The sequence below is a fragment of the Podarcis bocagei genome (genome assembly GCF_964188305.1).
Source record: "Podarcis bocagei genome assembly, chromosome: 6".
Taxonomy (NCBI): Eukaryota; Metazoa; Chordata; class Lepidosauria; order Squamata; family Lacertidae; genus Podarcis; species Podarcis bocagei.
The window spans coordinates 40741114-40754106 of record NC_138130.1 but is presented as its reverse complement, the minus strand read 5'-3'; the positions used below and the strand labels follow the sequence as shown (position 1 = coordinate 40754106).

General features: G+C 42.6%; 1 protein-coding gene across 1 annotated transcript in view; it reads left to right on the top strand.

The window, feature by feature from the left end:
- The first annotated feature begins 1568 nt into the window (after positions 1-1568).
- The window catches only part of ACE2 (angiotensin converting enzyme 2), a 22583-nt gene continuing 11158 nt past the window's right edge, over positions 1569-12993 (top strand). Inside the window, exons 1-9 of the mRNA XM_081198110.1 lie at positions 1569-1885; positions 5061-5219; positions 6751-6844; positions 7974-8117; positions 10120-10232; positions 10575-10683; positions 10815-10912; positions 11990-12159; positions 12647-12873. Of these exons, the coding sequence (XP_081054236.1) occupies positions 1703-1885; positions 5061-5219; positions 6751-6844; positions 7974-8117; positions 10120-10232; positions 10575-10683; positions 10815-10912; positions 11990-12159; positions 12647-12873 (1297 nt within the window). The 5' untranslated portion in view covers positions 1569-1702. The remainder of the gene's footprint in view (positions 1886-5060; positions 5220-6750; positions 6845-7973; positions 8118-10119; positions 10233-10574; positions 10684-10814; positions 10913-11989; positions 12160-12646; positions 12874-12993) is intronic.

The window sequence follows — 12993 nt, the reverse complement described above, 5'->3', positions numbered from 1 at the left end:
GTCAACTGGGAATGCTTGCTAACATGTTTGAGAAGCAAGGTATTACATTTTGGGAGAGAATAACCAATGTGGCTGATAGTTAAAAATCAGTCCATCACATTCTACCAAATGTCTGACAGTAGAGGAATTACATTTTAAGCTGGCACCAGAAATACGGCAATGTCTGTGAAGAGCAGGCTTTCCTGAGGAAAGCATTCCACAGAAGGAATGATGGAGGTTATAATCTAGTAATATCTGGAGGGCCACACGTTCCCCATCCCTGCACCAGTGACGGAGCATAAGCCCAGGGTGGGCATGCTCCTAAATGGTGCATGGCGCGGAGGGTGCCCTCCCAGGTGTGGGATAGCTGCTCAGGCACCCGGAGCGGCACGCAAGCCCTGCAGCCAGGGGTGGAGTGAGCAGCCCATGGTGGCCATTTGGCGCACCGCCCGTGACTCCCAAACCTCCCCCAAGCTGTCAAAACAAAGGCGGAATGCCACTGGCAAAGCGGCACAGCTCTCCCCCTTACCCCGACGTAGGCTTGGGAGTCGAGGGCAGGCGGCATGCCGAATGTCACCCCCCTCAGTGAGGGCACCCAGGGCGGTCTGCCCCCACTGCCCCCCCTTCCTACTCCCCTGCCCTGGACCGGAAGTGATGATAAAGCACAGGTAGTGTGCAGCTCTGGTGCCACCAATCAGTAGTGCTGGCATAAAGGTCTGAAGGTGATCAGTGGTCTAGGAAAAGAGGAGTCAGGGGTCTCAGCAGGCCAAAGGAAGAAGCAAGGGAATAGTCTACAGCAGGGGCTGGGAAGCTTTTCCAGTACAAGGGCTGCATTCCCTCAGAGGAAACCTTCTGGGGGCTATGTGGTGGGGTGTGTGTGAAGAGGCAAAAAGGGGGAAACATCATTAGATGTGACTTCTATCTTTGAGCTATAGGCCATATAGCTCAAAGTCATGGAAAAGTCAAAGGTTTTTACACACACAGACACACACACAGAGGGTGGGGGGTTCACAGTTGAAGGATACATTCCTTCCAAGCGCAAGCATTTGAGGAAGAAGCAGAGAAGTTAGGAGTGTGATCTGGGGAGGAATTGTGGCCTGAGGGCTGAATAGAGAGGCTTACTCTCCCCCTTAGGCCAGAGAACCCCCCACCCCTGTGTAGAGGAATGAGGAAATGGTGAGAAGGACGAGAGGGCAAGCTAGACGAGGCCTCACAGCCAAGTCCACTGCGACGAGGTCTGTTGTGATGACACCGAAGTCTACACATTGGAGCAAGCCCAATCTTTGGCTGCAGATGACTTATTCTCGTTCTGAAACGTGTTCTTATATATCTGTAAAAATTCGCAAGTTTCCCAAGCTCCAAAAATCTGACAGGACAGATGATAACTAGCTGTTATCATTGACAGGATGTTGGGGAAATATTAACTATAAGTAAAAGCCTTTCAAAAGAAAGCCATAAAGCACTACAGGTAATTATGCCTCTCCAAAGTTAATTATTCACTTTTGCATACTTAATTTTTTATTTTTTTAAAAAACAAATACCTACACACCTATCCTAGGGTCTGCCTTTTTGCTAGTTTAAAGGTATAAAATGCCCAGTAGATAGGATTCTGCCTCTTTGCCCATAGCCAACCTACATCTGAAGGCTGATGAGACAAGCGCTAATAAGGAAGCCTTCTTGAAGGAACCTCATTTATTTGGTATTTCTTGGCGCAAGAGGAATTATGTTGGCCCAACTCTGCCTTATTTGGAGCTTGGCTCTTCAGACTGTAGCAGGGGATGTGGTTCAAGAGGCTACAGATTTTCTGATGCAATTTAATGCCCGTGCAGAAGACCTGTCTTATGAAAATTCACTTGCTTCATGGAATTATAACACCAACATCACGGACGAGAATGCCAGAAAGATGGTGGGTACCTTTGACTAGCGTTTGCTATTGTGTTTAGAAAATGAACAGAGGCATTGGAAAGATAAAACAATATACAGTACTATAAATAAGTTGGAATGGTGAATGAAATAAAGGACTAAGCCTATTTAGGCAGGATGCCAGTGTGGTGTAGAGACTAGAGAGACAGACTAGGACATGGGAGGCTGGAGTTCGAATCCTGGAAGCTCACTGGGTGACCTTGGGACAGTCACTGCCTCTCAGCCTAATCTACCTCACAGGGTTGTTGTGGGGATTAAATTAAGAGGGGGAGAATTTTGTACACCACCCTGAGCTCCATGAAGAAAAAGGTGGGGTAGAAATAATAATAATAATGATAATAATGATAATTAAAGGGTGGGTTTAAACATTATATACTGTCTGAGTACTTTGCCAATATGCCTGTTTTGTGGCTTGCATGAATTGAGACTGAAACCAGACGGGCAACAGAAATAAATTATTGTTTATTATTAATCATTAGGTAGAACTTTATTTTATTTTTTTAAGAATTGTGTCATTTCCAGAATTGGAAGACAAACTACCGTAATTACTCAAACTTCGAGAAGGATCTCAGCTACAGTTTCCTGCCCCGTCCGTGCCTCTTGCCTTCTAATGATAAAACTTAAGTTGCCACCTCAGCAGCAGTCAAACACAATCCTGCAAATGTTAGTCTTGGGGGGGGGGAGCAAATTCACTAAAATAAGATTCACGTTAGTTTGTGAGCCATTGGCTGTTAAATGAGTCCCATTCCACTGCTTCCAATATGAATGAGTTTTTAATAACTTGCTAAGTTGTGTGTCAAACATCTCTTACCCTTGGAAATGTGTTATGAATAGTTTGAAGATTCCTTTCCGGTATCTGTTTTCAGCAAACTGTGGTGGCTGGCTATATCTCAGCCTGTTATCACTGTACAAGTTCCATTATATATCCATCTAAAACCAGAAGCCATCTTAAGACCATGTGGTAAAATGGTTTAAATGCCACCAGTGAATAAATAGGGACCACGATAGCTGCCTTCTCTCTTAAATCGAGCCAAGTCCCCGTCATTCTTTTATAAATTATTCCGGGAATAATGTTTTGTGAAATTCATTTCACTAGATCCGTGCCTCTATTTATGAACACAGTCCCTCTGCTTTCAGCTTTGGATCTCCCAATTTAATTTCCAGTTTGGAATTTCTGGCTGCATTAGACATAGGGCAGTTTTAGTTTGGCACATTTCCCCCCTCTGTTTTGATTGCTAATGAAATGACCTACATGTTTAGCAACACAAATTTCCATTTCAATATAAAAACCTAACAGAAGCGGGCTGAGTCAGGCCAAAGGCCATCTAGCCCAGACTCTGTGTTCTCACAGTGGCCTACCAGATTCCCATGGGAACCTGAAGTGGTCAGTGCTCTTCCCACCTGTGATTCCCAGCCACTAGTATTCAGAGACCTATTGCCTCCAACAGCGGAGGTAAAACATAGTCATTGCGTCTAGTAGCCACTGATTTTATGCTGTTCATCTCAGTGAATCATATATACCCACATACAAATTTTTATAAAGAAATAGAATAATGTGCCTGTAGGAGAGGAGGTCATTGGTTTGTTCTTGTTCTTGTTTTTATTATGCACTTTGTGTTGTCATTTTGTGTTTTTGTGTTGTGAACCGCCCTGTGATCTTTGGATGAAGGGCGGTATACAAATTTAATAAATAAAAAATGAATATATTCATGCATCAACTGCTGATCCAGAGGTTGGAATCTCTCTCTCCCTTCCCATCTTTATTGGTTTTGGAAATTATATCCAACACACATCTGAAACACTTGATACGTACATATAGAGTTGCCATATGTCCTCTTTTTCCAGGATACGTCCTCTTTTTCATGGGTAGGTAGTCGTCATAGTGATCCATAGTTCAAAGCAGAAGTTGGCAAATGTATCATCTCTTTTTTTGTTCTTCAAAATATGGCAATCCTACGACATAAGTAGCGACCCATGGCTACTGTACACGCTCAGTCATCATTGGGATATCTTTGTTAGTGGCAACTAGCCCTTTAGGGGTTTTTTATGCTTTCTACAGCAAGATTGATGCACTCCTGTAGAACTAAAAGGAGTCCCCTGAGCACGTACAGACCTCCTTTTATTCAATTGCAATATTTTGGCTCCCTTTCTGTCAACACCAATAATTTTATAGTATAAAAATTCTGGCATAATGAGCAGTTCTAGATGGGACTGAGAGGAAGGCAGATCTTCCAAATGTCCCTATTTTCCAGGGACACTTCTGGATTTAGAGAAGCCCGTCCCGGTTTCTGATTTTTATCCTGGAATGTCCTGTTTTTTCCTTAGGACATCCCTGATTTCATCAGAGAAATGTTGGAGGGTACTGAGTTATGTGGCCCTCGAGGCAAGGAGATAAGTAACCTCTGAAGGCAGCCCTGTATAGGGAAGTTTTTTTAAAAAAAATGTTTAATTGTGTTTTTACATGTGTTGGAAACATACCCAGAATGGCTGGGGCAACCCAGTCAGATGGGCGGGGAATAATAATAATAATAATAATAATAATAATAATAATAATAGGATAGGATATCCCGATTTTCATTGGAGAAATGTTGGAGGGTAGGGGAAGGTGCAGGGTGAGTTCCAAGAGAAAGGCAGAGAATAATTTTACACTTCGCCAGGAACAAAGGACAGCTTAGCCCAGAAAGGACATTCTTTTGACCCTGCTTAATGAATGCCAGAGACTGCAGTAGATTAACAGCAACTCTCTTATCGCTTAAAAGAAGTGACACATCAGCTTTAACAAACACAGAGATTCAGACCTTACTTGTGCTCCAGGGCCCCTCCTTTTTATTGCACATTCGTGGTGATTTGTGCTCACGACGCTATAGGGGCAGTCATACACAATCTCAGTTTCAATACTGTTTGCGCCTACAAAAGTTTTGAGGCAGTCTAGTAAGCTCAGTTCTGTCTGCGCTGACTGGCAGATGCTCCTCAGGGTTTCAGGGGAAGTGTCCCCCCCCCAGCCCTACCTGGGGATCCCAGGGATTAAACCTGTGACCTTGTGCAGGCAAAGAGGTTTTCTACCCCCGAGGCTATGGCCCTTCCTCTGTTCCAACATTCTAGGCACGCCACTCTTTCCTGCAAATGTATAATCCATAATTCAAATGGATCTTTTCCAGAATGCAGCGGGCTCCAGATGGTCAATTTTCTATGAAGAAGTCTCCCAAAATGCCAGCCGTTTCAATGTGGATGACTTTTCTGATTACGCTCTCAGACTCCAACTTCAGTCTCTACAGAGCAAAGGGTCATCTGTATTGCCTCAAGAAAAACAAGACCAAGTATGTTGCTAAACGTCCCTGTTGAATTAAGCATGTTCATTACGTGGTGGTTACAAAATAATTGTTGTTGTTAATTCATTCTGGTAATATAAACTATGTGCTGTTATGGAAACTTACACACATTCATAACAAACCATGCTGGAAAACTGCAAACAAGTACTTTTCAGTTTGCAAAATGACTATTTCAGTCCATAATTTCCTGAATTTTATTTTTTTATTTTTTTAATGTGCAGTCCCTGCTTAAGAATGGGAAACTGAGAGAAACCAAAACTGATTCTTAGGGCTCTTTTGCTATCACCTGTAAGCCACGATGCCATACAACAATATATATAATTTTTATCAAAGTATTTAATGAGGCTTACACTCAGGTAGATGTGCTTAGGATCACAGCTTTACCTGAAAGCAAGCCCCATTGAACTCTGTGGGATTTCAGAGTAACGTGCAGGATTCTGTTGTCAATGAGGCATTTATTGCTTCCTGTCAGAAGGATAGATTGTTACCCATTCCTTTTAAAACAACATTACCACTGCTATTTTGTAACACACACGCAAGCACACACACACACACACACACACACACACACACACACACACACACACTGGTAAAAGGACTGTGACTTTCAGCAGTTCCCCTGCTATTCTTCCCATTGGTTGGATCAAGCAATCCGCTGGTCATGGTCTATCATAGAGCTAGGAGTGAGGAGCCAGAGGGATTACCGTAATTTTTGCACCATAACACTCACTTTTTTCCTCCTAGAAAGTAAGGGGAAATGTCTGTGCGTGTTATGGAGGGAATGCCTACGGGTGGCATGCCTACAGATTTTCCTCCTCTAAAAACTATGTGCGTGTTATGGTCGGGTGCGTGTTATAGAGCGAAAAATACGATAATTCTGTATCTGAAGTAATGCAATGAGGCAAGCTTCCCCATCAGCTGTGATTCTAGAGCTAATAATGGGGTGGGAAGACCACAAGCACAGGCTGCTGAGTGACGCTGGCAAAACAGTTCTGCCAATCCAGTTGACGGAGAGGCGTGCAAGCGCAAGGGGCTATAACTCTTCATGTCACCGCATGTTATGTTTCCATTAGTATTTTTAAAGTCCTGTAGAAAGCCACTTGCCTGGTTATTTGTTGTAAGAACGAACCACCTCTATCCAGGCAGGAAAGTGGAAGAGAGTTCTTCTTTTGTTTCAAGCTACCCATCATGCTTGTTAGCAAATTGCCTAGTAAAAAATAAATAAATCATCAGCTTACAGCCCTGCTGAATTTATTCGCAGGGCTAGTGTTTCAACATCTGCACATTCAAATCCTTGACCCACCTACACTAAGGTTACCAGATTTCCCCCCCCCCCCCAATGAATCCAGGGACACTTTTCAACTTCAATGGATTTTGTATGGGGACTGATTTGTAAATCCGGGGACTGTCCCTGGGAAACGGGGACGTCTGATAACCTTAACCTACACCACTGCCACCTTTTGGATAAATAAAGCAGTGCTGTGATCTCTTTTTAATAGTTTTCTTATTTAAATTGCAGCTCAGTGCTGTTTTAAACAAAATGAGTACCATCTATAGTACCGGGACTGTGTGTAAACTGGATGATCCTTTTAAGTGCTTCCCCCTGGAACCAGGTATGGTATAAACAACAAGCTTCTCCTGCAGCAACCCCATAGCCGCCTTTGACTGGACTTACCCGTCCAGGGGTCCTTTACCTTTTGCCTTTTTACTGCTGAAACAATAGTAAAACTGATGAGAAAGGGATTCTGTATTTCATGATAAGCATCACTTCTCCATAAGGCCACCTGGTGTATCAATGTAAGTGGAACCAAGTAGGAAAGCTGGGGCAGAACACAGGGTGAGAATCCCAGTGACCCAGAGGGAGGACACAGACTGAGGGGGCAGCTATGAGGCAGTGACTTGGCAAGCCCCACAGGGAAAGAGCTGGCAGGACGCAGAGTGGTACTCAGAGTAGACCTATTACAATGAATGGTATAACTTGGTCATGTTCATTCATTTCAATGGGTCTACACCAGGCATAGGCAAACTCAGCTCTCCAGATGTTTTTGGCCTACAACTCCCATGATCCCTAGCTAGCAGGACCAGTGGTCGGGGATGATGGGAATTGTAGTCCCAAAACATCTGGAGGGCCGAGTTTGCCTATGACTGGTCTACACTGAGGAAAACTTAGTCAAATGCCAGCATCTAGGCGTGATTTTGTTCTGTGAACTGCCCTGAGACCTCCGGATATAGGGCGGTGTATTAACTCAATAAATATTAGTAGTAATTAAATAATAATGAGGGGCTAAGTGAAATTCCCTGTCAACAGTATGTACCTGGATGGTAGAGTGGGCAGGCACGCTCACACTTGGTCGGTCCCATCCGCTTTGCTGAGTTATATTTTATTTCTATTTCCATTTTCGTAATTATTTTGAGATTTGCACATACACATATAAATTGGAATATTCAAATGTTCTGCAAATCTCTGTTCTCTCTTTTTTTTGCCTCTCACATCCACTGAACTCTTAAACCTGCAACCTTTTATTGGAATGAATGTGTTTTTGGACCTACTCGTGCAGGTATCTCCATCACTGAGGGTTGGCTGGCTGTAGCTCCTTACGGAAAAGACACTTGGTGGCATGTCCAGCTTTGCTGCCATGTAATGTGTGGTCCTTCCATATAGGAAGCTATGTCATACCAGGGCAGATTGTTTGTCCATCTGCTGCACTGTTTCCGCTTCAATGTATGCTTTTATGGTGACAGGTTTGGATGAAACCATGGCTGTCAGCACCAATTACTTAGAAAGACTATGGGCTTGGCAAGGCTGGAGAGCTGATGTTGGCAAGAATATGAGGCCTTTATATGAAAGTTATGTCCAACTGAAGAATGAGGTTGCAAGAGGGAATGGTAAGTTGCACTTCACGAAAACGGCTCCCCACATACATGTGATCACCAGCAGGAAATTAAATTATTTCTCTTACTTGAAGCCATGTTTACATTGGCATATGATAAGGCTGCACACTAGAATTTTTAAGTTTGTTGAATACCTCAATTATTCTTCCTTTTCATATACAGATAGGTAGCCGTGTTGGTCTGCCATAGTCAAAATAAAAAAATTCCTTCCTGTAGCACCTTAAAGACCAACTAAGTTAGTTCTTGGTATAAGCTTTCGTGGGTGTTATGTAGTGTAGTTTCACCCTGGGCCAACAGGGGGATACTGTATATAGTTTTCACTCAGGTCTGTAGATAGTTTTCACTCAGGTCCGCGGCAGTTAGTTTAGGCGGGAACTCTGGGCTGTTGTGGTTACAATGTTGACAGCCGGCTGCCTATAAATACAGGCCGGCTGAGCTGTTCGCAGTTAGTTCTATTCCAGCTTATCTTAATAAAGAGCTACTTGAAGAAATCGCTGTGCCGGCTGCTATGTCAACCCACGACTTAACAGTGTGCATGCACACTTCTTCAGATACACAGTGTATCTGAAGAAGTGTGCATGCACACAAAAGCTTATACCAAGAACTAACTTAGTTGGTCTTTAAGGTGCTACAGGAAGGAATTTTTTTATTCCTTTTCATAGATTGCTAGGCTTGTATATAGTTACATATTCCCCAATTCTCCAAGTATCTTTTCTTTTTTGGCAATTTGTTTTATATTGTGTTGTGAAACTATATTGCTATATGTTAGAAGTAAGCCACCCTGAGTGGTATTTTTTCCCCACTAGAAGTTCAGGATATAATTTTTAAAATAAAATATATCGGTAAATCATCTTCGAGGGTGCAGCGTTTATCAGCATTCAGTTTCCTGTAAGAAGGCTTATAGCGTTTTCTAATATTGTCATTCATCTGCAAATATACAGGCTGAGCATAGATGGAGGCGCATTGTTTAACACTTCAGCAGACAAATTCCAAATCCAGTGATCCCACAACAGCTTTCTAGGGGAACAAGCAAAGGTTCAGTTCTGTGACTCTGCCCTTTCTCTGTCTCATTCCTCTTCCAAGCGCAAAACTTGAGGCTGGCCTTTTTACACAGGCACTAAGTTGGGTTACCCCATTCCTCATTGGGGAGAGGGGAATCCCATTTGGATATTTGCTGGCCATTAAAGGGTGGCACTGTGGGTTAAACCACAGAGCCTAGGACTTGCCGATCAGAAAGTTGGCGGTTCGAAACCCCGCGACAGGGTGAGCTCCCGTTGCTCGGTCCCTGCTCCTGCCCACCTAGCAGTTCGAAAGCACGTCAAGTGCAAGTAGATAAATAGGTACCGCTCTGGCGGGAAGGTAAACGGTGTTTCCGTGCACTGCTCTGGTTTGCCAGAAGTGGCTCAGTCATGCTGGCCACATGACCCGGAAGCTGTACGCCGGCTCCCTCGGCCAATAAAGTGAGATGAGCACCGCAACCCCAGAGTCGGTCACGACTGGACCTAATGGTCAGGGGTCCCTTTACCTTTACCTTTAAAAGCTATTAGCATAGTATTTATTTCCCATGACAACGTATCACCTCTTATTTACCTAACAGAAAATATCCCAGCAGTTTTCAGGCCCATTAACCATCTGGAAGGTCTTTTAGTCCAACCCTCGTCTTAATTAATATGATGACATGCTTTCTAAACCAGTCATGGTCTGATCTCCTATTTTTCCATATTTTTCTTAAAAGAGTGGAAACTTAAACCTTGCTATCATGTGTTCAGAGCGACATAACACAGTGCAAACAACAATTAACAATTCATTATCCTTGCACAAGGCCATGATATTTCAAATGGGGACTTATTTGATTATTGTGTATAATATATCATCCTTAACAGGCACAAAGAAGTCTCCACATATTTTAACACGGCCAGTTGTATTGGACCAGAGCCTGCAAAATGTGCTTTATGTTAATCTGGTTATGATGACTGATTGTTTGGCTGCTTTTCAGGTTACGCTGACTATGGAGCTTACTGGAGAGGAGATTATGAAATAAAATTTCCAGCAGAGTATCAGTACAGTAGTGACCAGCTGATTGTTGATGTGGAGCGTACATTTGAAGAAGTAAGATTACATTTCGGAGCGTGGGGTGGGTTCCGTTTTTGGTTTGTTATGTTTTTATGTACAGAGACCTGGTTCATTCAAAATATGACTTTAGTCAGTTTGCTATCTCTGAATCATGCAAATCATTAACACACACAAGGAAAGGCAGCAGTTATGAAGCTCAGAGGGTGAAACTGAGCCATGCTCCAGCCTAACCTACTTTTCCCCATGTTGTTGGGAGGAAGGGCAGGATACAAATGGGATTATTATTTTTCAAGCTTGCCAAAATGGAAACATGAATGAAATAACACCCAGTGTGAAAAAATAAATAGAGCTCCTCTCTGTGTTTTTCTCTCTCTCCAGATAAAACCTTTGTATGAGCAGCTACATGCCTATGTAAGGCATAATCTCCAGAAGACCTATAACTCAGACCGCATTGACCCAAATGGATGTCTTCCTGCTCATTTACTTGGTATGGAAATGTTGATTTAGTAGCCATGGCTGTTGCACTGAAAGCCAGGCATGGGTCTCTCTAGGACCCAACTTGCAGCTTATAGCTTATAATTTATTTATTTATTTGTAATTCTGCTTTTTCTGTTGAAGGTGACATGTGGGGTAGGTTTTGGACAAATTTATACCCCTTGATGGTTCCTTATCCAAATAAACCAAACATTGATGTATCTTCCGCCATGGTGGAGAAGGTAGGATATGCACAAATTGTCAACTGATTATGCTCAAACTAATACATTGCAGTTTAGGAACCTGAATTTTCACCCTGGACTTCAGCTCTGAAAGGCAAATTCATGGTCTTATGACTATGCCATTAGCATTTATTAGTCTTTAGTAATATATCTCAGTTCTCAGAGTGCTGATGCTTATGTAGTCACAAGAGGAAAGTATCGACTTGGGGAAACCCCACAATTTGCAAAAATACAAAACATCTGGGGAACACACCCTCAAAGCAGGGATGGAGATGGACTCCAACTCCCATCATCCCCAGCCAGAATATTATTATTATTAATTATTATTATTATTATTATTATTATTATTATTATTATTATTATTATTACATTGCTTGGCCAGTGGTATGGGATGATAGGATTTGTAGTCCAGCAACACCCGGAGGGCCATAGTTTTCTTATTCCTGCTAAGAGAATTCGCCCTCCCCTCAAACAACAACAACAACCTAGCCAATGAAGCCTGAGCATGCTCAGTAACCACAGAATGCTGGTTGACTGTTAGGAGAGGAAACAGAAAAACAGGTGGGAGAGGAAATGGAACAGAGTATCCAAAATTACAACCTTTTTGTTACATGTACATCTTGTGTAACTGTCACACTTTCCTTTAGAGCTGTGTATTGGCATCTGCTGCTTTTAAGGCTAAGCCAGACACATATGGTTGATGTCTTCTAATACATTCTTATGCCTCTGATGTCTTCCTTTTCCTTTTCTTAGGACTAATCAGTCCTGCCCCTCAATTCTTTGACATGTTTTACTCAAGAGTAATGACTTCTAGGCAAGCCATGGCTATTCGCTGACCATGTTACTTAATGTAAATACTAGATGGGCGGGGGTATAAATAATTAAAAATTAATCATCATCATCATTGTAAAGGGTTATAAACTCACCAGATTAGCTGAGCCAGAGAACTGCATAAAACAGGAGGTTGCTGAAGCCAATGCAGTCTTTACTCTAGAATAGTAACAAAATAGAAAGAGATACCGCTTAGCATTTAAGATATTAATAATAGTTAATGCCTAAATTCTGACTTTTTTTCAGAACTGGAATGTAACAACCATATTTAAGGCTGCAGAAAGTTTCTTCGTCTCAGTTGGACTCTTTGAAATGACAGAAGGTTTCTGGAACAATTCTATGCTTGTGGAACCCGGTGATGGCAGGAAAGTTGTCTGTCACCCCACAGCTTGGGATATGGGGAAAGGAGACTACAGGTACTGGAAGGCCCTAAGATTTCCCCCCTACTTGTTCCCATGGAGCATTTGCAGACAGACCACAGGAAAATGAAAACACAGGTGCTTATAGGGCTGGAAGCTCCCCTACATATTGTTAAGTCCTGATATGACAGTTGTCCTTCAATTTATATAAAAGATAAAGAAATGGTAAGATAAGGAAATAAGGGGTTTGCATTTGGATGTGGGAAACCCAGATTCAAACCTATGTCTGCTTACTGAGCAGTAAAATCACTATGTGTCAGCAAATAAAGTATTTTTTAATCTGCCCTGAGTGCACTCTAGGAACTTTCTCACCCACCCACTAGGAACAGCAATTTCTAGGTCTAAAATCCATAAGGAACCCAATTTAGAGCTTGCCCATAAAAGATTAAATTGATTGTGAGGGCACCTGATTCTTCTGGACAGCCAATCAAAGCATTACCCAAAAAAACTGATGCAGTTTTGTCTGAACTGTATTTGTCTGCAGGATCAAGATGTGCACCAAAGTGACAATGGATGACTTCCTGACAGCACACCACGAAATGGGGCACATTGAATACGATATGGCCTATGCCAACCTTTCTTATCTGCTAAGAAGCGGTGCAAACGAAGGCTTCCTAGAAGCTGTAGGAGAGATCATGTCCCTTTCTGCAGCCACCCCCAAACATTTGAAATCTCTCGGCCTTCTGGAGTCCTCCTTTCAAGAAGACAGTGGTGAGTTGGTTATGTCAGGACAATTTGATGTCAGCCATTTTGGTACAAAATGTTCACAACAAAGCGGTGTGACTGTAGTAAAAATATTGGGAGCAATTGCAATACTTCAATAAAGTGTAG